The 26932-nt window shown below is 41.0% G+C and overlaps 5 protein-coding genes across 10 annotated transcripts; 3 read left to right on the plus strand and 2 right to left on the minus strand.

The window, feature by feature from the left end:
• Positions 1–3198: 3198 nt before the first annotated feature.
• On the minus strand, positions 3199–7155 carry LOC9266451 (protein ECERIFERUM 16). The gene is made up of 4 exons (XM_026025798.2): positions 6821–7155; positions 6255–6364; positions 5751–5855; positions 3199–4569 (listed from the first exon to the last, which is right to left on the minus strand). The coding sequence occupies exons 1-4, from the start codon at positions 7152–7154 to the stop codon at positions 3838–3840; spliced, it is 1281 nt and encodes a 426-aa protein (XP_025881583.1). The 5' UTR covers position 7155; the 3' UTR covers positions 3199–3837.
• Positions 7156–8052: 897 nt separating this feature from the next.
• Positions 8053–9297, plus strand: LOC4339620 (uncharacterized). Of its 2 annotated transcripts, none has more exons than XM_015784237.3 (2): positions 8053–8827; positions 8920–9297. In XM_015784237.3, the coding sequence occupies exon 1, from the start codon at positions 8107–8109 to the stop codon at positions 8779–8781; it is 675 nt and encodes a 224-aa protein (XP_015639723.1). In that variant the 5' UTR covers positions 8053–8106; the 3' UTR covers positions 8782–8827; positions 8920–9297. The 2 variants fall into 2 exon arrangements, with proteins under 2 accessions (XP_015639723.1, XP_015639724.1); XM_015784238.3 differs by having other exon boundaries at positions 8053–8785.
• A 1588-nt stretch (positions 9298–10885) lies between these two features.
• Positions 10886–13635, plus strand: LOC4339621 (splicing factor U2af small subunit B). Of its 2 annotated transcripts, XM_066310287.1 has the most exons (4): positions 10886–10939; positions 11048–11103; positions 11668–12215; positions 12335–13522. In XM_066310287.1, exon 4 carries the CDS (start codon positions 12366–12368, stop codon positions 13278–13280), a length of 915 nt encoding a protein of 304 aa, XP_066166384.1. In that variant the 5' UTR covers positions 10886–10939; positions 11048–11103; positions 11668–12215; positions 12335–12365; the 3' UTR covers positions 13281–13522. The 2 variants fall into 2 exon arrangements, with proteins under 2 accessions (XP_066166384.1, NP_001407811.1); NM_001420882.1 differs by lacking the exon at positions 11668–12215 and having other exon boundaries at positions 12335–13635.
• A 2156-nt stretch (positions 13636–15791) lies between these two features.
• LOC4339622 (probable E3 ubiquitin-protein ligase ZFP1) lies at positions 15792–23051 on the plus strand. Of its 4 annotated transcripts, none has more exons than XM_015784359.3 (7): positions 15792–15904; positions 18459–19148; positions 19974–20803; positions 20986–21326; positions 21976–22071; positions 22150–22305; positions 22573–23051. In XM_015784359.3, the coding sequence occupies exons 3-7, from the start codon at positions 20041–20043 to the stop codon at positions 22717–22719; spliced, it is 1503 nt and encodes a 500-aa protein (XP_015639845.1). In that variant the 5' UTR covers positions 15792–15904; positions 18459–19148; positions 19974–20040; the 3' UTR covers positions 22720–23051. The 4 variants fall into 4 exon arrangements, with proteins under 4 accessions (XP_015639845.1, XP_066166577.1, XP_015639846.1 ...); XM_066310480.1 differs by having other exon boundaries at positions 18459–19059; XM_015784360.3 differs by having other exon boundaries at positions 18464–19148.
• Positions 23052–23498: 447 nt separating this feature from the next.
• On the minus strand, positions 23499–25241 carry LOC4339623 (ras-related protein RABA1f). The gene is made up of 2 exons (XM_015784362.3): positions 24840–25241; positions 23499–24236 (listed from the first exon to the last, which is right to left on the minus strand). The coding sequence occupies exons 1-2, from the start codon at positions 25055–25057 to the stop codon at positions 23801–23803; spliced, it is 654 nt and encodes a 217-aa protein (XP_015639848.1). The 5' UTR covers positions 25058–25241; the 3' UTR covers positions 23499–23800.
• Between the last annotated feature and the right edge of the window lie 1691 nt (positions 25242–26932).

A 26932-nucleotide genomic window follows, 5' to 3' on the forward strand; every position in this document is an offset into this window, starting at 1 on the left:
TGTCCTTTTTCTTCCTTGCTGTCAAATGCGTACCAAATAAATCATGCAATAGTTTGGATACCCTACATTTGCACTGGCTGGAATGGCACTAGCCAACTACCTAGGATCAGTCAGTCCCAAAAATCATTATCTAGAAAAAGTTAGTCCCAAAATGAAAAAAAAAATCTTGATGCTCACTTTGAATTTTTTTCACACATTATGTGGAACAGATATCAAACTGCAACAGAGAATGTGAATATGCAAAAATTATAGTGGTTTGTTCGATTTGTAGGATTTTCAAAACATAAAAATAGTATGAGAATATATATGCAAATCTAAGAATTGTAAAACATAGGAAATCCTATGCAAATCTAAGAATTGTAAAGCTCGAGTGGATTTTTTTTTTTGGTGTGTGTGTGTGTTTTACATCAAGTGAAGGGATAAAATTTTTCTATTGTCGATTCCTTTGAAACAATGGTAGTTTTAGTGCCCATTTCAAAGGATGGTATAATTCTATACTTTTCCTTCACAATTTTCTCTTAAACGAATGAGCCGTAGTTCTTTCGCCCTGTGGGAAGCCGCAAGCTGGCATGCTACAAACCTACTACAAACTGATTGCTGAGTTATACGAGATGCTGATTGCTGAGTGCGTTTCCCTATCATCCCTATGGCACTAGGGCATGAAGACAGTTTACGTCGAAAAGTAACCCAAGTACAAATAAAAGAAGACTTGACTGACCAATCGAGATATTTTTATATGCATCTCTCACCGTCCCATAAAGTCATAACAGTTTTGGAGAAGCAATTGTACAACTCAATTCTTCAAGGAAAATTGCATGTTATGATCAGGAAAATGCCCTTCTGTTAGAAGTGATTACAGCAAGCTAACACGTCACTATCATCACAAATTCATTGAGATTTTCAGATGAGCTCACGCCAGAGTAAGGACGTTTACAGCTCAAGAAGCACGTGGCAAGAAAGATAGGGGAGAAAAGGAAAGGCGGTGAATTACAATCAAGAAATTCAGATTGTTTTCAGGACTGCAAAACTTTAGTGCATGACTACATGTCTGTGAGACTCTGACCAATCAAATAAATAAAATATATATGGTGTAAGAAATAAAATGCAAATGGAAAAGACTCCGTGTTAACCAGTCCAGAGTAACTGACAAATACATGCATGGTTTCAGTTTCAGCTTGCTACAAATTGTGGGCGGTGGATAGATGTAATTATGTAAAAGCTTAAGCTAACTCTTGCATATGATTGGCGTTATGAATTTTTCTTGGTAGGCATACTAATCGCGCACACAAAAATAAAATAAAATAAAAACAAATGATGCCTTCCAGAATTCAGATTCAGCAAAGAACCAACCATGAGACGTGCTGACATATCAGTGGCATGATAAGAGCGTCTCAGCTTAACAATAAAATAAACAAACAAGCATGTCGATGTAATCCGATGACGATTGCAAATGTACTTAGTCTCATCGACGTGGCACGAGCAAGGCCACAGTACGACGTGAGATAAAGATCTGCGAGATCACGCAGTGACATCAACATGTTTGACAAGTTAGCTAGCAGTTGGGCGGCAAATAGTGCTAGTAAATGGTTTGCAAAAGACACCTACTTGACGTCACGACTTTGCATATGTACTCATCAATATACGTCATACTCATCCTTAATAAACCACAATCTCCCCCTTATGATGGTTTCCAGCAACACCCTAAGTGGATGACTTTGGCTACATCTAGGATCTGGTCTCTTTGTTCAACCTTGTCAAAAACTTCGGTTCAGAAATCTAGATGCCTTGTTTCTTAAGTGGATTGTTCTTTTTGCACTAATTCCATGGAATCTATTTCTCCTTTTCCAATTAGCTGTGAATATTGGAGTTTGGCCGACCACAACTTCCTTTTGAAGCTTATTATGAGGCCTAAAGAAAAACGGGCCACCTTTTAGCGTTAGGGACTTGAGTGAAACAGAAGCGTAGAGGAAAGAAGAGATAAGCTATGGTCAGGCAGACCAGCTGACCAGGTGGCAGGTGCATATGTTAGTATGGAATACGGTGTTGAATATAAAAACAAACAAACTTGGAGGCAGTCAGGAGTCAGGACGCAGGAGAAACGTGTTTAAGGTGTAAAGTATGGTAAAATTGCATGGCTTAAAGTCAGCAACTTAAGTTTCTAGATGAAGTGATACAGAATTTGGTATTATGGTAACATAGCCTGCCATTTTCTTTTTTTTAAAAAAAGTAGAAATTATGTAGATCCATTTGAGTACCGACTTTGGGGTGTGGATTCTACTCCTTCTGTTAAAAAAAACTAATTTAATATTGGATGGAACTTTTCCTAGTATGTTGTTCAGATTCATTGTACTAGAAAAAGTCTCATCCAATACTAAATTGGTTTTTTATGGGACGGATGAAGTAATGCAAAAGAGAACCATCAAATTAAATAAAGTATATACACACTATTTCCATTGAATGCTATGAATTGATCTACAATGCTGAGTTCAAGTATCTTACCAAAACACACAGCTGAAGTCATGGGATGGGCAAGAGTCATCATGTTGTCATGCAGATGGCCCATGAAAGCAACCAGTTTGGCTGCAGGCCACACATAGCCCTTGGAGTGATGCAAGAGCCATCTCTGTGTATATCCTCATAATAAAATGCGGATTTTTCATGGACAGGGTGTCAAGATATGCTCACATCTGCGAACCATAAACATGAGAGTAAATGGCGATGAACACCCACCAAAATAATATCATTACTGAGCAAATGATCAAGGCAAACCCCCCAAAAAACTCAATTGTATTTCTTTTTCCAAATTAAATGAAAGTGCCAGCAACAAACTTTCATAAAATCCTTGTTTTTCTTATGGTTTATGGATCATAAAATTCTCAGTAGCAAGGGAAAAGACAGATAGGACTCTCACATTTACCTTTTTCCACAGAGAGCTGGCACATCATGTTCCATCATAATCGTGCATTAGTCTGTTTGATCCTACAAATCATTGGCAGGGCTGCAGCATTATATAGGAAAAAATCTGAATCGGTTAGCAAGCGCTACTACTAAAAAGAAGATAGCAAGTACTAACAAGCAGAAACAGTCGGTGGCCCAAATTTTACAGTTTGGACGATTTGAGTCCATTTTAGCCCCTGTCGGCTGAATAGCATGTAGCATGAAAGATAAGCATCAGTATGAACTTGAATACATTTGTAGTGAAAAGAAAGTAGGTAAGTAATACATATAAAACATGGCATGGATAAAAAATGGAGACCAGACTGTTAGAATTAGCTCCGTTTCAGTAAAAAACAACAAAGTACTCCATCCGTTTCACAATGTAAGACTTTCTAGCGTTGTCCATATTCATATAGACGTTAATGAATCTAGACACACATATGAATCTAGATTCATTAATATCTATATGAATGCGGGCGATACTAGAAAGTCTACATTGTGAAACGGAGGAAGTATGCTACAGGATACACAAAGGTGACTATAATCAGATAATCAGTTCAAGAAGGCACATGTAGATGTAGGGGAGCTTTAGGTTTTACAGCAGTAAGCTTCCTGCATTCCAGTCATTAAGCAACAGTGTGACACCATAGCAAAGTCTTTGCCTTGAACTAACACGTGCAGAGTGGAAAAAGTGGAAGCCATGGGGTGATGGGGGCCAGGCTTTTAGACTATCACTGTATCAACTCTTGTTCCCCAGTGAACCTCCATACTGATTGGTATGTGAGCTTCAAAAGACAGCTTCCTGAAAGCTATAAACTAGATCTTGAAGTCAACATAAGTGCAATGGGCTTCTGCGCTGCAGTAAAGGATCCAACTGAAACTTCATCATGGCAATTGTCTCTAGAGAGAATCAAACCATGAATCAAAATCGTCCGACGCATTTGAGGGTCCGGAATTAGGAGGAACACTGACACTTGAGATGTTGTCTTTGCCCTTAGCAGATGTAGTTTGTTTCTGTCCATTCAAGCACAGTGAAGTGTCAGTGAGCAAGTCGTCCACCAAATCATCAATAGATGTAGATATATCTATCTGGTTAGCATATCTGATGTCAATATTGTGGTCATTCTTGGAAGTTGAGCCTGGTTCAGCAAAACCTTCATTCTGGACAGAAGGAGAAGTCTCTGAAAGCAAGTCATCTAGAGCATCGTCACAAGCAGCAGTCACCGATGATTTGGATGAAGTGCTAGGTGTAACTTTCTTATCTGGTTGATTGACTTTCACATCTTGCAATGTTGATTTGTTTCCAAATGATTCATCTAAATTGGAGCCAGAAAGATGAGTTCCACCAAGCGTATTAAGAAGCATATCAAGTTCTTCTTCTGCAGCAACCACCTCAAACTTTGCCCCTTCACTATTGTTATTATCTTCTCCAGTGTCCAAATGCACAGAGTGAGAACTAGTCTTGGGTGATGATGTGGATTTATCTTCTTCAAAACATTTCAACTGACAATCTGCTTTCATTTGATCATCACAACGAATGCTGTCATGGTCATGAATCAAGCTGCCTTTAGCATCACTATCCACATCTGTGCCTCTTTGAATCTGTATTTGATTGACCTCAGATGCAACAGCCTATAACAATCAGGCAAAACCATGAATACACAATGAAAAAAAAAATAGCAAAAGAAAATGATCTTAATGGCAAGTAAAGTAGGCATATACAAAGCTTGCAATTAAAACATCAATAGATAAAAGCATCCAAGGCAGGGAGAAACAGCTAACTTACTAAGATGAATACTAACAGATCAAAAACCTTTATGAACCAACGACCTAACAATTGCATGAACCATGCACAAAGCTAAGTAATAAGGGCTCTAAATCATCCCAGTTGGCTGTGTATATCTACATGTGGGTATAGAGGCCAGATTTCAGTCCATTATCTAAAAATAATTCCAATCGTCCCAGTACAATAGGTAAAATAGACATAGTTTACTAGGGTTTAAATACCCAGTGAAATTCATTACTCTATCTAATCCTATGCAGATGGCTATTGTACTGTACAAAAAATAATCCTTCCACCACTCAGAAAGTTTGGAAGCTAAAAATAAGCTATGTGGCTGATGGCAGAACTAAGAGATCGTAGTGCAGACAGTTACCATGATGGGCCACTGGCAAAAGGTGCATTAGTGAAATATGAAAGGTAGATATCAAACCATAGTGTGGTTAATGCACAAAATAGAGTGCCTAGAGGAATGGCCAATAGGCAGATGGATATCAATAATACCAGCAGCAAATATCAACCAGAGCATTGAAAGGCTGCATTGCAGGCAGACCTGCCATGGCAAGGCATATGAGCTACAGGCATTAACAGCAGAGATTAACTTGTAGCAAGTGGAGGTCAAAAGGGTAGGCACCTAGGTGATGATGACTACTACAGATCAACCATAAGGGTACCAGCCCAAATTGTCCTTTTAAGGGTTTGTTTTATCACATGGAAATCAGAATAAGGAACATTGCACATTTTCATTGTATACAGATTGGGTGTCGCCATAGACCCGTAGACACTTCAAGAATAATGTTTGCATGAAGTAAGTTAAACCCCTACTTGAACATAGTGTAAAGGACCGTTTGTTCATAACGATTTTTTAAATTGAACTTTAGAAAAAACAAAACAAGGGTATATACAATTTCTCACGGAAAAGCAAAACTACAGTTACAGTTTACTAAAAGTAGACAATGTAGCACATGATCAAATACATTTGAGTACTTGGAAAATTAGCAAAACTAAAGAAAATTGCTATAAACAGACGTACCAGATCCTCAGGTAGCAGATCTTTCTCTAAGAAAAGCCTCTCAGAAAGCTTAAGCTTCGAAAGATGGGTGGCCAATGCATGCAGATCCATGGAGAGAAAAGGTACCTAAAAGTTGAGGGGAAACAAATTCTCACATAAATATCTAAAAATGTGATATGAAGCTGCCCAAATTCACAAGGTTTTAAGAGTTGATACACAAATTGTAAGGTACATAATCAAAACTACATGAGGGTCTACAAATCAAAATAAAGTCTAAATTCCACATCCCTGTCTGTTCGGACTACTATCATCAAGCTATCCAGACAAATTTCACTCTGTAAACTGACAATAGTCTCGATGCAAGAAACAAAGAGAGGTTTCAGTCATAGCCCCAACCATGCTCAAACAAAACATTTTAATCATGTACATGTCATTCGTCTCACTAAGACCAAACATTACAATAGTTTACTTGATGTGGCAGCACAAGACAAGTAACAAACGTAATATCACAGCACCAAATTTTACCTCGAAATCGGGTGCTAAATCATCTTCTAAGATGAAGTTGTCATCTTCACACCAGGACAAAATCTCTTCCCCTTTAGCTTCAAGCATAGAGGTTGAAGCCTGCATAAAATCTAAAAAAAAAAGAAAAATAAAATTAACAAACTTAGCAACAGTGGAGAAAGCAATCACAAATAGTAGGCCCACTTCCCAAAGGACACATCACATGATCATCATCAAAATAACCGATTACAGACATCAATTTTCCAAAACTCTCAAACCAAAATGTAAGTTGTGGTTATATACTAACTGACACAGCAGAAACTCCGTTTGAACTACCTAGCGGCCTACGAGATGTATGCTCAACTCAAATTCTATAAACAAAGGAGTACCTCATGATGTTTGGTATGCTCAACTGGCTTCTTAAGTGAGGTTTAATATGACTAAGAACAAAATATTTCTCAGTTTAGCTAGTGCCCTCGTTTCGTGTGATCGTGTCTATGTAATGGTAAGCAAGGATCGCAGTTCATGCTTGAAGCGATTCTCCCGATGAGCTTTGTCAATGAGGTAGTGGAGGTAGGGTCACTCACCGAATGGCGAATCCTGGGAGGAGAGACGCTGCGCCTCGCGGGGCTGAGCCCGAGCCTGCTCGAGCAGGAAGCCGAAGTCTGCGCCCTTGCTGCGCGGCGCCACCTCGCCGGTCCACTCCGAGGGGGCCGCGGATTCATCGGCATCGTCCTCGCCGTCGTAGCGGTCCCAGTTCGACGGGAGGTTGCGGCCGCGGGGGCCGGAGGCGGAGGCGGCGGCGGCGGCGGCTTCCGCGCGCTTCTGCCTGTGAGCGGCGGCGGCGGCGGGAGTCTGGTGGGCGCGCCGCCCCCGCACCGTGTGCGAGCGCTTCGCCTTCGCCGCCGCCTTGGGATCCATTGGAGGGAGAAGGGAGGGAGAGGGTTTCGGCGGCGTGTTTTTATTTGCAGTTAAGTCCCTGTAGGTTCGCGATTATTTCATCTAACTCCCTGAGATTTGGGGGAAAGTTTGCTTTAGGTGTCTACTTGCATATATTTGTTGATAAATTTTCTTCTAAAAATTTAATAGTATTTTTTAATAAAAACATATGTAATTACATTATAGCCTGCATGTAATTATAATGTAATGAACCTTTAGATTTTCAAGAGTTTAAGGAGGAAAAGAAATCACAGCGCACGCATACTATTTTACTATAAAATTGATACTCACTAACTTTTAAATCACAATATATAAGTGTGTCGCATCATCACCCAATACCAATTATTATATATAGTATTTTAAATCATATGTAAGTGTGTTACATCATCATTCACTAGCAATTATTATCTAGAGTATTTTAAATATCATGCAAGCATGACATCATTACAATTTAGTTATTATTTCTAAAACTCAATATGCAAGCAATCAAATCATTATCTTCACATCATTTTCATATTTATCAACCATATATATCTATCGTTTCTATAATATATAACATGCATTTATTTATCTATGCCGTAATAAAACGTGGGGTATCAACTAGTATGTGAGAAGATTCGGCCCCACGACCTTCGTTTCACGAAAATATTATTTATGAATGATTTTCTAAAGTTATATATAAGTTACATTATAAGTACATGCAAATTACAATATAATTATACCATGATTGTTGTGCTATAATTGCATATATCACTTTTTTTTAAAAAAAAATTGTCAACAAATAGTATTAGTACTATATAGGTAGTCCTTCAGGGGTGTGTTTGTAATTTAAAACTTTATCGAGGGCCTAATGAGGACGCCGACTCCCCGCCGCGGGATCGGCTGCCACTCCAGTCCCTTCGCTTCCGAGGCTTGACGGCGGCGGCGGAGGAGGATGCGCTTCACGGCGTCTCCGGTGGTGGAGCTGCCGGTGGGCGGCGCGGTGCTGACGTTCGAGCAGGACAACGACTCCTTCGAGGTGGGCACCTCCGTGTGGCCTTCCTCCCTCGTCCTCGTCAAGTTCGCCGAGCGCTGCCTCCGCGACCCGGCGCTCCCCTTCGCCGACGTCCTCCGCTTCCCGGGCACCCGCGCCGTCGAGCTCGGCTCGGGCTGCGGCCCCGCCGGCCTCGGCCTCTCCCGCCTCGGCCTCGCCGACCTCGTCCTCACGGACATCGCCGCGGTGCTCCCCGCGCTCCGCCGCAACCTCCGCCGCAACCGCCGCCACCTCCCGCGCGCCCCACGCCTCGCCCAGCTCCACTGGAACTGCCCCGCGCACCTCGCCTCCCTCGCCTCCCCGCGCCGCTTCGACCTCGTCGTCGCCGCCGACGTCGTCTACGTCCCGGAATCCGTGCCCCACCTCGTCGCTGCCATGGACGTGCTCGCCGACGCCGACCGCGGGGTGGTGCTGCTCGGGTACCAGGTCCGGTCGCCGGAGGCGCATCAGGCCTTCTGGGACGCCGTGCCGGCGGCCTTCCCGGTGATCGAGAAGATTCCACGGGAGCATCTGGACCCGGATTACGCCTACGAGGAATCCGATGTGTTCGTTCTTCGCAGGAGGCCGCGACAGTGAACTGGTGAGCAATTTGCTTACCATTTGCTCCTCAATGACTCTGCAGGTTTGCAAGAATTGTTTGTTCAGCTCCAAAGTTATTATGATCATTTGGTTGTGATAGAAACTGATGAAATTTGCCTCAATGTGTTGATGCAGTCAGTGGATTAGTGTTAGCCGATATCGCGACGGATTCGACCGCGTTGATGAGTGGATCTCTGCCATGAGTTATGGTTGACGATACATTTTGTTGCTATTTTTGCTACTAGAACTCTACTAGAAGAGCATATTAAGTGGTATTGATGGATGTTCATGATTGATTTTCTTCGTGCTGTTCTGTGATTGACAAAACAAAAATTAACTTGTAGATTTATCCTCGCTGAGGATATCCATGCTCAACCTTTATCTGTCAGTTTTTATTCGTTTTATGGTTGCTACCTTTCTGTCTGAACTTGTAGAAACTGTGAATGCTTGTCTTGATCTCTTCCTAATGGGCTAATAACTGATAAGATATCAGAAGGTGTGACATTATGCATCGCTTCATTGTGTTTTGTGCCTGCAATGTACAGCCGATCTAGCTCAAACTGATTACATTGGCACTTGGTAGATATTGCTATTGTGGTTTATGAAAGACTGGTAGTTTGGTACCGTGTAATGCTTGAACTTGTCGCTTAATTGTAGACTAGTAAGAATTTTGCAAGCACCAATTCTGCTGTGTCTGTCCATAAGCTTGAAAACTGAATGTCTCAATGCAGTATGAAGCGTGTCCAAGGATGTGTGCATGAGGTGGATGGGGTTTCCATTTGGCATTTTTATTGAATGTGTGGTTTTGTGGGAATGAGCACGGAATTCGCAACCAAAACTGACACTCCATTCTCCACGCATTGTTCATTTCTTGGATGCGTGATGTAGATGATTCTCTGCTCATTATTCATCGACTTGTGGCTGAATGTTGAAACCAATTGTAGTCCTGAATGGATTTGCTCATATGCATAGGTCCATCAAGCCTGTATGGCTGTATGTATCTCTTCGCTTTTTAGGGATATAATGCTGAATGGGTTTGCACAGATGCATTGATGTCCAGTTGAATGTTGAAACCAGTTGTGATGCTACTTGCAGGCATCGATTGCTGGAACATGTTTTGTTTCAGAGGAAATCCGCGAAGCACTGAGTGCTATGGAGGAACATTCTGCAGAGGATTCAACCTTATGATGAACTATTTAGCGTATTTTCTGTGGGTCCCATTTACCACGTCAGCAAAAACCATTTCCCAAAACATCGAATGAGTTGATTTATACCAGGTTTCTAAGGGACTGTTTGGTAGAGCTTCAACTTTGATCCGTTGGTGTCATAACGTGTCTATTGGTGTCTGTATGCTAATTATACTTAGATCATGGTGTCATATATATGGATAAGCTATTTAGCTATAGGTTTTGCCAAAAGTCGTTAGTATCGCCTGACACCTGCCATTATACTATAGATCCGCTCCTGCTCTTCCATTTAGCTCTAGGAGCTGGGTCTAGAATGGAGTTGTGGAACTGCCTAAACTCCACTTCACATCTCTAGTTCATTTTGTGAGAGAGTTCCACTTAGTTCTGCTCCTATTTTAGGGACATTTAACTATTTGTCACTTTTAAGATGTGGCATCTAAAGATTTGCCACTTGTTGTCTATTACATGTGGGTCCTCATGTGCCTATAACATGTAGGTTCTGTGGCAAATCTTTATCATCACTCATAAGAGGGGTAAATAGTTAATTATTCCTCTATTTTGGGTGGAGCTAAAACTGTTTGGTTGAGCTCTAGCTTCAGAAGAAGTGCCAAATAGGCTCTAAGATAGGGGAGGCCTTATACCTGGTTTTACGGTCGAGGGAGGTTATTCGATCAGAAGCAAGGGAGGAGGGAGGCCGGTGGGCAAATCCATTTTTAGGTGGGCCAAATGGAGGCCCAACTTTGTGTGGCGGTATACAGGCCGTGCAGTTGGGCTGGGACTCCGCCTTCCACACCGAAACGGCCCACGCGTACCGACGCACCTCGCTCATCCCATCCTAGCCGTCGGTTCCAAATCTGACGGCATCAAGGCCCTCCAGGCCGTGCTCATATAGGTTTCCTCTCCACCTCCAGCCCGGACTCTCCCGATCCTTCCCCAACTCGGCGTCGCGCCGCCTCAACCGAAGCAAGGTGCGTCTCATCTCTCTCGCAATCCTCTCCTCCTCTTCCAAATCCCTCGCCCTCCTCCTCGCCTTCGAAAATCGAGGCCCGATTTTTTTTTTTTGTTCTTCCTCGCAGGAGCAAAGCGGGGATTCAGAACGGGAAGGAGAAGGTCCGGTTCGTCCGCTCTCGAGGTTCGTGTTCGTCGCCCAAACCCTAGGTTCCCTCCCCTCTTCTCGTTTGTCGATCTATGTATGTTGTTGCGGTAGGTTTTGATTTTTTTTTCGGGGTTCGGTGTGAACGATCTGTGCCTGGTTGATTTCGGTATGAGAGATGCAAATAGACCGTAGCTGATGAAAACCGTAGCAGATCGAGGCTGCTTTGCTGCTACTGCTGCTGTAAATTTCCTGTAGATTTACGTTCGGGTGTAAATATTGAACAAATTGATGCGATTTTCCATTGGAGGAAATTGAATCTACGGTGACTGCTGCTCACGGTTGCTGCTGAGTGCTGCTTCTTGCAGTGGGGAGCCCGCCATGGTTGGATTAGATGGGCGGAGCTTGTTTTGTGGGTTACATGGGTGGTTCCTTCAACCGGCCAAATCATTTTTTATCATCAGTGGATGGAAGAGACCCTTAGGCTAGATATGTAGTTATGTGATTGGTCGGTGTATTACAAATTATGTCTAGGTTTCTACTGTTTCATTGTCTTGGGTTGTTTTCTTCGATTGAAGATTAATGATCTAAAATGGTTTGCAGCTTAGGTTTTTAAAACGGATCAAATAGTATTCTTTGTCGGGCGGATATTTCAAGGCCTACTCCGGAAGGAATGCCCTTGTGCAACAGGCAAAAAAAAGTGCCTCTGTGCCATGTTGTTTGATCTTTTTTGCAGTTGCAGGGGGGAGAAATACTAAACTTTCTAGTGGAAGAGACACCTCTATGTTGTTAACAGTGTCCAGATATAGGTTAAAACTTATCATGAGCAACATCTAGCTTCATGATTTCTTGAAGTGGATTACAGTCGTTTGTTTTTGTTCTTTCTATTCACTTTGTTCTTCTAATATTAACGGCTTTGAATAAGTGTGCAGATTAGGTTAAAAGGTACTGGGATTAGGGTTTTCTTGCGAGAGCTTTATAATGTTCCAATCACACACTGATCGTTTCAGGGGTAAAGTCACAGGAATCATACTTGTTGGTGATCTCAAAAGTTAAAAATGATAACATATGAACTTGTTTTTATTTAGCATATGCTCCCTTTGTTGTCTACTTTTTCTGTATGTAATGCGCTATGACGACTCTAAATCGAGGTATTTCTTTCTCCCTGTAGTTACCAGATAAGCCATTCATATACATATATATAGAAGCACTTCTTGAGATTTGGACAATAAATTCTGACAATTTTTTTTAATCTTTTTGTTATGTACAGCTCAAGTGTCAGTTGAAGTGTTTTGAAAGTCATGGCGGAGCATTTGGCTTCAATATTTGGGACTGAGAAGGATAGGGTTAACTGCCCCTTTTACTTCAAGATTGGGGCTTGCCGTCATGGGGATCGTTGCTCCCGTCTGCACAACAGGCCAACTGTGTCGCCGACAATTGTGCTTGCTAACATGTATCAGCGCCCTGATATGATCACACCAGGAGTCGATGCTCAAGGCCAACCTATTGATCCTGAAAAGATGCAGGAGCACTTTGAGGATTTCTATGAGGATATCTATGAGGAGCTGAGCAAGTTTGGTGAGGTTGAGACCCTCAATGTCTGTGATAACCTTGCTGACCACATGATAGGCAATGTGTATGTCCAGTTCAGGGAGGAAGAACAGGCAGTCGCTGCGCATAATGCCCTTCAAGGTCGCTTCTACTCAGGGCGCCCAATAATTGTTGAGTATTCCCCTGTGACTGATTTCCGTGAGGCGACCTGTAGGCAGTTTGAGGAGAACAGCTGCAACCGTGGGGGCTACTGTAATTTTATGCATGTAAAGCAGATTGGCAGGGAGCTCAGGAGGAAGCTTTATGGGGGGCGATCCAGGAGGAGCCATGGGAGAAGCCGCAGCCCAAGCCCACGCCACAGGAGGGGCAATCGTGACCGTGATGATTTCCGCCGTGAACGTGATGGTTATCGTGGTGGTGGTGATGGTTACCGTGGCGGCGGCGGTGGCGGTGGTGGTGACGGTTACCGCGGCGGTGATAGTTACCGTGGTGGTGGTGGTGGTGGACGCAGGGGTGGGGGCAGCAGGTATGACAGGTATGATGATGGAGGAAGGCGCAGGCATGGCAGCCCCCCAAGGCGTGCAAGGAGCCCAGTCAGGGAAAGCAGCGAGGAACGCAGGGCGAAGATTGAACAGTGGAACCGTGAACGGGAGGAAAAGCCTTGAACGAAAGCAGTGATATCTCTATGGATGGCCGGTTCATGCCTTCATGGCAATCACTATCCGCTGGAGTCGTGGTGTGCTGCTATGTTCTAAGTGGATATTTAGTGTGTGTCGTTTGGTACTCATGCTTGGCTGAGTAACCCTTTTAAATGCAGGATTCTGGATTCTATTTACATTGTGTTTCGTTTGACGTGTAAACCGCCGTTTGTTTTTAAATATGCAATATTGGATCTTTTGTCAGTCTATTATCCTGTCAATGCGCTTAGAAATCTGTGATTCTCTACTGACCATATTGCTTCTCATGTTATAGCGGTTCAAGCTGGCACCTGTTGTCTTGGAAAAAAGAACCCCATTCTTTCTTTTGCTCGTTTCAACTTTGCTGCCTGTTATTTGTTTGGCCTTTTGCTACCTGTTGTTGCTTGAAACTCTATAAGTGTATATACTTACGTGCTGTACGCTTTGCTCATAGCAGCCTCAAAAGCTATACGAACGATACGGCAGCACGCAGTTCATGGAGTGCCCGTTGCACCAGCAGATAAAAGGCAAAATAAAGCCCAGCTTGGACTGAACACAAGCTTCACATGAAATTCGCAGGATCACCCCAGAAAAGCTTAATTCACAGAATCTCCCAAAAAAAGAGGAAATTTTGTTTTTGTTTTTTTTAAGGAATTGGGGCATATGATTATGTGAACTTTGGCCGAGTTTAGATCCAAACTTTTTTTTTAAACTTTTAACTTTTTCATCACATCAAAACTTTCCTACACACACAAACTTTTAATTTTTTCATCACATCGTTCCAATTTCATCCAAACTTCCAATTTTAACGTGAACTAAACACACCCTGAGTATAAACTCTGGGCATACAAACCGAACTTCCGACAGCGCGTAATATACCTCTTTGGCATATGAGCTGGGAATCCTCGTAATATTCCTCTTTGGCATATGGGCTGGGAATCCTGGTACGACGAATAATCGAATATCCCTCTTCCTGTGTGTGGTACTGTGGTTCTCCACGAAACAAGGAACAGTCTGGCTCTCCTGGACGAAATCGCAAAGCAAAGCTGGGGCTGTGCAGTGCAGTGTGCAGCTGCTGTCACTACGCCGTGTGCTCACGCCGTTGTCTCAACCAATCTCCTCTACTACTGTACGCGTGCCGCTGCCGGTATTGCTGCCAAAACCAGCACCTCTTCTTGTTCTAAGCAAAAAAGTCGCCGTCTTGTTCTTCGAAAAAAGAAATTATACACTACCGTGTATAGCTTTCTTTGAGAAACAAGCTTGAGATAAACTAAACATTATTATAAGCAAAGTGTGTTACACTTTTCACTGACGTGCTAGTGACAAAACCAATTCGAAACCAGAATCACTTCGCAGTGCCAAAAGCTGGGGCTTTTCTTGCGGGGAAAAATATATGGGTGTTGTCATCCATCTGATGGCTATGCTAGTGAATAAACGTACTTCATCATCTTCCGGATCGTGATATGGAGTAATTATGTTTAGCTCTAGTATTTGTCTACGCGTCGTAAAAACTGATTATTATTATTATTCTTTTTTTTTTGGGTTGCTAGCCGCTTGTGACAATTGCCATGACGGCATTGCATTCTTGGAAGTTGGATATGTGTTCCGCGCAGATATAAAGACAAGATAATCAGATAAGCATAGTACTTAACCATTGAATATATCGTCTTGCAGACAAAATACATGATGTTTCTACTCTTCCCTTAACGATGGCAAACGAGGGGAAAGAGCACATATAGTGGTTTTCTTGATAGAACGATGTATATTTTCTTTTCAAAAAAAAAAAAGAAACTATCGTCGGTGGCTAGCTAGTACGGCTAAGTATGCGAAGGTTAAGAGAAGGAACAATGGTAGCTTATGAAGAAGAGCGAGGGTAGCGGTGTGTGGAGGAGAGCATTGGCAGTTAGAGGGTGCCGGCGGTGGAGAAGTTTGTTGTCGCCACCCATACCTAATGAAGTTCCTTACATTTTTCTCACCAAATAGTTCTGACACGTGGCGCACTAGTTATTGTAAAGAATGGTAATATAGCTTGTTTTATATAAAAGAAAAATTTGAGAAATATATGCTTTAAAGGGATACTTGGTTAATTATAGTCAGATCAATTTTATTTTCTACTATTCAAATTTTATGAAAAATATATATTTGGATGAGGATAACTTGTGTCCCGTTGTCTCATCTTTTCATCTAATGCTCAAGAATAGGGCTGAACTAGAATAATCTACATAAATTTGTTTTATTCTTCCTTTTTTATAATTTTAAAGTACAATTTTAATGGATATCTGGACATAGGGGTAGGGTCTAGTCCTAACTATCATACTCTTATATCCGCCCCCGTTTTCATCCTTATCTATATCAATATTTTTTTTGTCTTACGTAGGTAAGTAGGGTTATTATAGTTATTTGTGTATATATTGTTTGAATATGTCCAAAAACTTTAGAAATATAATCATTTTGGGGGTTGGAGGAAGTTAAAAAAGAGAGAGGAAAATATCAGCGTCCAAAATCATTGTGCCTCGAGTGTCTCCCGTACGTCTCGCCTCGCCTGCGCCGATCCCCATCTCGCGAGCAGAGCAGGGAAGAGGGAAGAGGCGCCGTCGTCGCGCTGCATCCTGGTGAGCATCCGCATCCTCTTCCTCGCTCATCCGTCCCTTCCGCCCACTCTTGTCTCGATTTTGCTCGCGTTAACCCTAGCTTCTCTTCTAGATCTGGAAGAAGCTTTTCTCTTAATTTCGGAGCCTTAACCTTAATACAGCTTGTTTTTCCTCCACAAAAGTTTGGGGGGTTCAACTTATTCCAAGTTGGATCCGCCACTGATTAGTGAGCAACTTTTAGTTCGGAGGGTGAATGGAAGATAAACTTTGACAGCTATGAGTTACCACTGATAACGTGTATTGTTTTGGTGAGTTGAGTGTGGTTTTATGTGGAAGTTTTCTGTGCTTATACTATGTAATGCTTAAATGTATTATGAGACACTTATACTTTGGTCACTTTCTTGTGGGTTGTCAGTTGAAGTGATTTTTTCTTTAGGCTTCTTAAAATTGTCGCCAGTAGATGAACCATTATTTAGATGAGCATGATAAGAATTGGTTTTCTCAGGGGGAAAAAATGCATGAAACTAGTCCTTTTTTGGGTACAGTTCTGGTGCTTTTATGGAAAAATGGAGTTGTGATAATAGTTTCATGTCATTAATACTTTAGAAAACTTCTGTGCGGAATAACTCTCAAATGCATAGTTAGGAGGAGATACTGTGGATTGGATAAGTGTGTCTTTGTGGGTAATGTTGTTCAAAACTTGAAATATCAGTCTATATGAGAGCAGCAGCCTCAGAATTGCCTTCTTTTTTGTTTTATGCAACTGCGTTCTTATGGTTCATAGGTGGTTTCACAATGGATTACACTGTATATGCAACAGCGCTGTTGACTGAGTATTTGATTTTACTGCAAGAATGGCTTAAGTTAATAAGTAACACATTGCCTTGGACCCTTTGATTGACGCAAGTAAATAATAGTGACTCATTTTTTCTTTTGATTGCAATTTGCTTACCCAGTCTCTTATTTACACTGTGGTATGATATCTATAGAGTTGATTATTCAGATGGCTGCACATTGTCATTTTACTCTTTTCTGATATAGCAAATTATCTCAGATGTCAACTGTTATGTGCCTTGCCTCCTTCATATCCCTATACTTTTTGAGCCCACAAAGTTATTAAAATTTCTAAGATATTGAGCACACAGAGCATTTAGTCATGGATTCACCAAGGCTTTTAGATATACTCCAGTTTTATTCTATGCTTGATACATGTGCATAAGGTATAAGAGAAATTTATTATGTTGTTAACTGTTTCTTTTACGATGAGATGGAGTACTACTACTTTGAAGTATATTGTTTTTCTCTTATTCAAAGCCTTCCAAAATTAGAACACTCATATGCTTGCTTTATTGGTAATGCCATTTTATTGTTGTCATATAAATGTTATTTTAAAGGCATTAGATTTGTTACATATTCATCCTCTGATTTGGATATAATTTTTATCAACATTGACACCCATCAAGATCAAGATTTTCTTATGGTTATTCATGTTATGTCTGTTGTTTGTTTATAGATGAAAATGAATGTATCCATGTAGATGTATCTTAATGTAACAAATAAATATGTCTCTGATCATTATTGTTTATTAGTTTTTGCTTCCAGCTATAGGAAATTTAATACACATAATTTTTTATGCCTTGGTGTTACTCATCAAAGCATGTGATCATTGTGTCATTGATGTTTGTCAATATATCTCTCCAATACTATAAACAATTCATTGGAGTGTAAACTATGAATCTGAAAGTGATGATTCACCATCTAACACATGAATTCATGTCAATGTTTTTCAGTCATGTTTCTTGAGTTTATAAAGTTAACATTAGTATGTGATATAGAAATTACTAAATTACATGGGTCGCCACTCGCCAGCACAACGGCTGCAGTTGAGGACAGTTTGGTTAGGAAGGTTATCTGGTAACATATATGTACGTACCTGCCATTCAACTGCTGTGTGGCATACTCTTGGAGTGGAAGATGGGAAACTCGATAATTGAACTTTGCAATATACTCCATCCGTTTCAGGTTATAAGACTTTCTAGCATTGCCCACATTCATAGAGATGTTAATGAATCTAAGCACACATATATGTCTAGATTCATTAACATATATATGAATGTGGGTAATGTTAGAAAGTCTTATAATATGAAACGGAGGAAGTATAACTGAAGGAGGCAACAAAAGTGAAGAAATTTTTTGTACTTGGTGTATGCTTTTTATAGGAAATGGTTTTGTAAATCATGCTATCATAGTATATTGTAAATCTTATGCCTTAAGAATCCTGAACCTTCTACTTGAGATAGACCTGTCTATCAAATGTGTTAGATGTGTCTGCTTTTGGCATATTCGAGCTTTTAGGTCTAAGTTAATAGTGTTCTTTATTTCTACAAATATGTAGATTTTTCAACAGATATATCCCGAAGCTGGATTTCATTTAGTGTCAATCTCCTGCTATTGCCAACACTCAATGTTGCATATTTTAGTTTTGCTTCCACCCTTTCATGCTACTCATCTGATTGAACTTTTTTTAACCTGGATTTGAAGTACGAGGTAATCAAGTATGTTGCTTGTTTTGCAGGACAGATGATCTAACTAATCAACTAGCCCTTTGCAACGAAACCTTACTAACCTTGTATTACTAGACCAATGTGGGGTTTTACTAGGCTGAAGTCTTATGGCAGAATGGCATATTTTATGTTGTAGTATGTTGTTATCAACTGTACAGTTCACCAAAATGTGATCAAATCCTGAGATTCCACTGATACCAAGCAACTCCAGTATAAATAGCCCATGTTATAGCAGCAGTTGTTCGCATACCAAGTTTCCGACCATGCTAGAGGACATCATACTTGATGCCTTTGAGGTTCATTGTTGGGATTGTTGGTTATACTGGAGACTTAATATACGGGATTACAGATGTTTGAAAACAATACGGACATGAGGAATTAGGAAACGAAGGTACTAACTGGACGTCGCTAGGTGGTCACCGGTTAGCAGACTCAGCACCTATTTGTCAGTAAGAGGCAGTAACCAGTCTACCTGGGGTTCGGTACATGGATGGGATCAGCATTCAAGCAATTCAGGCGGTGGCGATGCATGACCATCAGAGTTAGTGTGCCTCCGTAAGCCTAGCTAGCTGTAGCAACACAGGGGGTCTTTGGTCCTGGGCAGTCAATCGGGTACTGCCTTCTGGAGTGATCTCTTGATTGTTGTGTTTTTATTAGTCAGGTTCCATGTGCTACTGCACATTATTCGAGAGACTGGAAAGGTGAGTAATTGAGAACTAGGTTAGGAATAAACCCAATCAAATCTCTTTTTGCCCATTTCTTCCTAAATCAATCTATGTTATATTCACTTAAAATCCAAGCCTCTTTTGGGTATGCCTTCCATTCCTGGTTAACATGTAAATACTGCATTTAATGATCAATGTCATTCAGTTGGAGATTTTGTAGATGCTCCTTTTCGAACATAATATCCTGCATGTAGGTTAATAAATGAGTAGCCTAACAATGCATAACCAGTACTTGATTATATTGGTGGTAATTGAGATAAATTGTTCATAGTTAATGTTCGGATCAGTTGAAAGATTTCACTTGTAGAAATATATGGAGGAATAATTTTATGATAAAATGGTTAAGGGAGAGAGGGAGGGTTTTGTTTCAACGTTAGCCGGCCAAACAATTCCATATATGGGAAACATGGTTATGTTTAGGGGCAAGTGCAATCACCACAGTTCATAGTGGATGGCCGATGATGTCGGAACATAACTCTGGAGTTGAAACTTCAATATATTTCTGCGAAATGATATATTCCACAGGCCATAAGGTGGTATGCTTCCATTAGTACATGGCCTCAACTTAATCTTTTCAGTGAGAAACTGGACAAACATTTCTGTTACTTTAGTGGCGAACTGGCAAAATAGAACTTTGTAATGCTTTGGTGAAGTAGTTGAGGTGCCTCAAGAATCAAGATCAGCCAAATGTGTCTTCTTCTCTAAATTTCTGAAGTACAAAGTCTTTCCTTGCATTTTGCATGTCTACTTACGCGTCTTGGATTGCACTGCATTGCATGCTAATCATGTTTGTTACTCCAGTTTGCAGGATAGGTGATGATAAAGCATAATAGTTGACCAAACTCGCTGTACTTCTCCTTAATCAATTATGTTACAAAGAAATATGGTGTGGACACATCAAGTTGCCAGTCCTGAAAACCAAGTTCAACCTGAAAGTTTCTATCATGGAGGTGCTGGGAGCAACTTATCTAACCTGAGTGTGCAAGTTGCTGTTGGAGTTCCAGGAAATACTGATTTCCGGAGTCACTATGAGAGCATTAATCTTCAGCACCAGCATGTTCAGAATCCATACCCACATGTGGGTGTTGCTTCAAGTTCTGTGTTCCCATCTACTATGTACAACCCCTGCATATCAACAACAGCAGTGGACAGATATGTTCCTCCTATTCAAAGTTTTGGATTGGGCAATCCACTACTACTGCCTTTATATCATCAACTTGCTCAAGGATCCATGGATGAGAACGGCAGCAGTGGCAATTTTTGTGACAGCGTCAGGGAATTTATCAAGAGGAAAAATGCATTACTTGTGGGTGGCCATCATTTTGTTAATAGTTTTGCAAGCTCAAGCTCATCTGCTTATGTGCCTCCAAATCCTTTACATAGGTCATGGAACGCTTCATTTGAAGCAAATATCCTACCCAGCACTGGAGTTTCCAATCCACCAGAGTACTCTTCTGCAGATTCACTGAACAATTCCAATTCGATGGCTTCACATCCAGAATTGGTGCATCATGGCAATTATGTATTTCCAGCTGGTCACATGAGCCAATACAATGCATGGATTGCACAGGCAAGCAGAACTGGTGGAGTACCACAGTGGGAACATGGCAATGCAGCGGCTAATCCTCCAGGTAAGTAAACCTTGTAAATAGATCAAGTGGAAGTTATGATATTTTTTAAAATGATGGTTTGAGGGATCATTTTATGGTTAGCAGTGGATTTGGATTGCTAAAATTGTGAATTGGGAATAGAATAGAAAATAGTGAAGTGAGTGTGATTTGAATTTGTAATTGGAAAACCTTGCTTTCAACAGGTGGATTTGTTCATTCTGGAACCATAGACATGCCAAATGGAGGTCTTCAGGGATACCAAGCTGGCCCTTTTGCCAATTATTATGGGCCTCTGCCCCATTTCCACCAAAATCCTCTGAATAGCATGCAGCATCCTGCTCTATTTAATCATATCCAAATGCAAGTACCTCATCAACATTGCCTCAGTAACAATTTATTGCATCACCCTTCTGGCAATGGCCTCCCCTTGGATCCAAGAATTCTGGCAATTTCATCCAATTCTGGGCATACCTTTGGGCCTACAGCTCAGCCATCTTTAGCAAACCAAGTTAATGCTGGGAGTTCGAGAATTCAGCCATATGAGGTGATTCACATTTCCTCTGTTTTCCTCATAGAACAATGGCATATATAACTAATTAGATGATTAATGCTGGATGATATATCTGATCACTGTTTTTTCAACAGTTCCTGTTTTTCAAACTGGACAATACTAAATTTAAAGGATATCAGAATTTAGTTGAAAAATATCACCTGATATTGTTCCTGGTACAATTCATAGTTTTTGAAACCTTTTAAGGTTTTTTTTTCCTTGTGAAATGATTTAAACATACATTGGCTGTCATGTTCCAGAAATTAAATTCCCTCGCTTTCTTAGCAAACCATATACCATATCTGACTTTTCCCTGCAACCTTTTTATCTTGTGTACCTTTTCCTACAAAATAAATGAAAACATATAGTTTTCATTGCGGGGTATATAATCTGCCTATTGCTGTGCCTGGCAACCTGCTGACCCTAGTTTGGAAATTAAGTACCTAATGCTCAGTTGTTTTTTTTTTTGGCTATGCATACCATGTACATGAAAAATGGTATCCTTGGAGTTGGCTCACTGAAGCTGAATGCCTACTCTCTTTTTTTCGATAAAGGAAGCTTTATTTGTTTCCCATTTGTGAGCCATTTTGTAATTCATTTCCCATTAATACGGATATATGAAGTAATAAATTTGTCTCTATAGAATGCTCCGTTCGTGGATCTTTCGAGATTGTATGAAGCAGGAGTTATTGATGAACATAGAGATATGCGGCTTGATGTAGACAGCATGACTTATGAGGTATGGAATGGAATGTTAGCTCATTTGGGTTGTGGGTTACATTTAGTTGATAGATTTATTTGCTTTCTTCTCCTACAGGAGCTTGTAGCGTTGGAGGAGCGGATTGGAAATGTTAATAGTGGTTTTACAGAAAGCTACATTGAGGAAAATTTGAAGTCAAGTTCTTATGTCCCGGACGCTGATTGCATGCCTGATCAGTCTTCTGTGGAGAAGGATGCTTGCATAATCTGCCAGGTCTTCCTCCTTTGTCATTAGTCTATTGTAGTTTTCACTACTGTATATAAATTTGTATATCACTAGCTATCAGATGCATGATCAATACCACAATTGTTCCACAATAATGATAAGCTTCACTCACTATTTTTAGAAACACTACTTTTGCGTAAGATAGTGTACATATATCCAGTTAGTTTTGACATTTGACAGCAAAGTAGTTAAATATACATTTGCAGCCAATACATATTTTATGTTTAAAAAGGGAGTTTGCTCTTTGCTATGTAGGAGGAATATGAGGCTAAAGAACTCGTTGGAACCCTTGGTTGTGGTCACAAGTACCATGCGATGTGCATAAAAGGGTGGCTGATGGTGAAGAACCTGTGCCCCATCTGCAAAACAACAGCTTTGCCAGCTGATAGAAGAAACGGATGATGGATGCCAATAACATTTATTGGTCATTTGCAGCAACAAACATTCAGCTCAGTTTTGTACATAAGACATGCTGGATAATGGTTGTGCCTGTATTTCCGTTGTTGTGATACCTAAAGCTGTACAGTGAGAATCGCTCATCTTGTAGATTGTTTTAGACACTAAATGTTCCATGATGCGCGAACAGCTATCATCATGGCATAGCTATTAGATCGCTCAATTTTTCCCTTTTTATTGTACATGATATTTATCTTTATTCTTTTCCCAAAAAGAAAAAAGAGAACTTGTAGTTCTTCTGTACATTGTGAAATTCAAAGAACTAAAGGAGTTTCTCAGCTCTGGAGTGATAATTCTATAGCAGGGCAATCTTTGTTTTAAATGTGCGAATAATCATTCATGCAGGTATTTAATTGTTCCCATGTATTTTTTTTTTGTTTAACCAATCGGCTGTTTGGTTTGAGGATTGAGATGGTCAATTGACCATTTGATTCTAAATTGTTTGTTTCGTACGAGGAATAAAACAGGTTTGTTCATCACTTCATTCCTCAATATATTTAAAGAATGATCCCACGATGGATCTTCATCCTAGATGGCCTGAATCCTCAAACCAAACAACTTTCTATGTGATAAACTGAGAACATTTTGATTGTTCCATGTCAAATGTACAGCATTACGGATACAATGCAAAGCAAGCATGAAAAGAACAAGCATGAAAAGAACTAGATAACTGTAGCAGCAAAAAATTCATGAGTAGCAGTCTAGCTAGCAGAAGAGAGAAACTGTACAGACAATGAACTGTGCTACTGAAAAATAGACAGCAACATATAAATAAATCAAGCGGTCAAACCATAATAGAAGCAAACAAATGGCCTGTATGAAAATCTGACGGCCTCACAATTTCATATCCCTAAACTATACCGGCAAGATTATGTCCTGAATGAATTAATGTTTCAAATGGCAAAACGAAGGAGACACTTAGTAACACATGAATACAGATGAGGTCTATGAATGCAATAACATCCTGTGTCCTACTGCATAGTATCAACCACCTCGGGTATCTCCATGTTTGTCAAGTCCTTTCGATCTACGCTGATGAACAACAAGCAGACTTTTTCACTGCAGAGACATCATCTTTGCCACCAACATTGATGGTCTGCCCCTTTGGTGGTGCAGCTGGGTCATCGCCGATGTCAAGAGCCTTCTTGCTCACTACATGATATATCTGGGTGAGCACTTCAGTGAAGGCATTCTCCACATTCATTGACTCCAGGGCCGACGTCTCCATGAAGAAAGTGTTCTCTTTCTCAGCAAATGCTTTCGCATCCTCAGTCGAGACAGCCCTAAGGTGGCGCAAATCTGCCTTGTTCCCCACAAGCATGATCACGATGTTGGCGTCCGTGTGATCCTTGAGCTCCCTCATCCACCTCTCCACATTCTCAAAGGTGACATGTCGCGTGACATCATAGACAACGAGTGCCCCTACTGCTCCGCGATAGTATGCGCTTGTAATAGCTCGATATCTACAGAAGCAACACAAAATTATGATAATTTGCTGTGCAGGAACTAATTAATAAACAGCAAAAGCGCATGAAACAACATTCCATCAAGCACAGCAGGCAATAATATGCCGCATACTCCATGACTCCATCAATCTAACTGTTCAGCACAGGGCATTGGCCATAAAGAACTTTTTGTCCCCAATCTACACACTTCCTAACTCCATGATAATCTAGATGTCTGTACAATAACAATTTCCTATGATAATCTAGATGCCAGTACGACAACAACCTATTCTATGCCAATGCCTGGTCCTACACAATCTTTGCCTACAATATCTTAAAATTTATATAAAAATGTCATGGCCTGGGGCATTTTAGGGTGTAATCAAGGAAGTCTATGAATTGAAAGAATGCCAAATTATCACTCTTCTTCTTAATCCTACACAAGGATTTAATCACGCCAATCATATGAGCGCGGCAATTAAATATCACCCGAAATCAGAGATCCACACGAGAGAAACCCACTAATCGCCAACGATTAACGAATGGCCTAGCCTAATCTAACAAGCAGATCAGGATGAGCGGAGCTCGCGGGGGCACAGGCGGATCTGGGGTGGTGTTTACCTTTCTTGCCCGGCGGTGTCCCAGATCTGGGCCTTGACGACCTTGTCGTCGACGTGGATGCTGCGGGTGGCGAACTCGACGCCGATGGTGGACTTGGACTCGAGGCTGAACTCGTTGCGCGTGAAGCGGGACAGCAGGTTCGACTTCCCGACCCCGGAGTCCCCGATGAGCACCACCTTGAAGAGGTAGTCGTAGTCGTCGTCCGCCCGGTACGCCATCGTTCGGTCACACCCCCCACGAACTCAACCTTCTCGCCGCCGGCGCTGCGCGGCGAGGGGGCGGAGCGGATGGGAGCGAAGGGCGGAGGGGGAGGGGAGGGGAGGGGAGAGCGTTTGTCGCGGTGGGTGCGGATCGATCTCGGTCTCTCCTCTCCCCAACTTTTTTGGGTGGCTTTGTTTGTGCGGGAAGGGAATGCAGTTGGTTGGGGTTGGGTTGGGTTAGTCGCGCGCACGCCGAAAATTCACGGGCAAAAACGGCTCGTTTTGGTCTTTTTTGTGTGTGCGTGTGCCTCCTGCCTGATGCGGACGCGGTTGGGTTGGGCCACGTTTTCTTTCAAACAGGCTGCGTTCGTTCGGGTAACATTTGAGGGAGATAACATCTTGTTTTTCGCGCGCACGCTTTCTAAGCTACTAAATGGTGCGTTTTAAAAAAAAATCCTATAGAAAAGTTGCTTTTAAAAATCATATTAATCTATTTTTGAAATTTAAAATAATTAATACTCAATTAATCATGAGCTAATGTCTCACCTCGTTTTGCGTATCTTCCCAATCTCGTCAATCACCTTCTCCTCAAACTCACCCTAAGTTAAATTGCAAAAACTACTCCATTCATCTCATAATATAAGGGATTTTGGGTGAATCTGGACAAGAAGGGAGGATCTCATAAATTATTTTGTTACTAATGATATATTATATCACAAGTTATTTTGTTACAAATGTTCATCAACTTACTCAAATTTATTGCAAAAATCACTCTAGTACGTGTGCTTAACCGAATCAGAAAATGTGAGCCATCAATGTTGTTTTACCAAAATTAAATACTTGATTCCACGGATAGAAATGTTGAGAAGGATTTAAATATTATCGCACTAAGTTTTGCTATATGGAGTTTTTTAAAAAAGTTTTGCTATATGCAAAGAAAAAAGTTCAATCAAATATGAAAAAAAAAGTCCAACGCAAGCACTTAGAAAAAGAACTTAGGTCTAGTTCTTTTTCTCTACTCAAAACTTCAACTACCTCGTTTTCCGTTAGCACATTTTTCAATAAATGGTATGTTTTTGACAAAAAAATTCTATATAGAAATTGTTTTTAAAAAGCAAACAAATTCATTTTTAATTTATAATAGTTAATACTTAATTAATATTATGCTAATGAGATTTCTCGTTTTGCTTGCAACAAAAATATGTCTCCACAACTCCATATGGAACAGAGCCGGTATGCAGTGACTACATAGCGAAAGGTTTAAATTAATAAACGGTACATTTTGTTTAGAAGTTAATTTTAAATAATAGATAAATACATTTTTTTAGTTTTGTAAAAATTAAAAGTTATTTAATTATATGCTAATGGTTTTTTCTATCCTAACCTCACCTCTATCTTCGGTAGAAACCAACGGCACCTTAATCGCGTGTGTCAAATCACAGAAAAAAAATTGGCTCGTTTGGGGGTAATTTTCGGGCGTTTTCGCAGGGTTATACATACGGCAAGCGAAACGCGTCTGAAGCTGCGCCGAGTCAAGGTTGTCGACGTCGAGAAATCGAAAAGTCTCTCTCGCTCAGAACAAACCGATACCAGGTCGCATCAGCAACGCGGCAGCGCGCGGCAAAGTGAGAATTGTGCTACGAAGTTTGGAACACGCTTGCTTGTTGTTGGCTGCGTGCTACGTACCACGTACCACCGCGCACCGAATTGAAGACGAAAAAGAAAAATTCGGACGATCGAGAGTACCGGCACACGATCGCTACCAGACAAGATAAAGTTTTCCGTGCCACGGATCAACTCATGGATCGATCATTCAGTTTGGAGTAACAAAAATTACGCTGTGGCGAGATCGAAATGCATGGAGCAGAGAGGATTCCGCGTCATGGGCCGTGC

This window comes from Oryza sativa, chromosome 5 (genome assembly GCF_034140825.1).
Source record: "Oryza sativa Japonica Group chromosome 5, ASM3414082v1".
Lineage (NCBI taxonomy): Eukaryota > Viridiplantae > Streptophyta > Magnoliopsida > Poales > Poaceae > Oryza > Oryza sativa.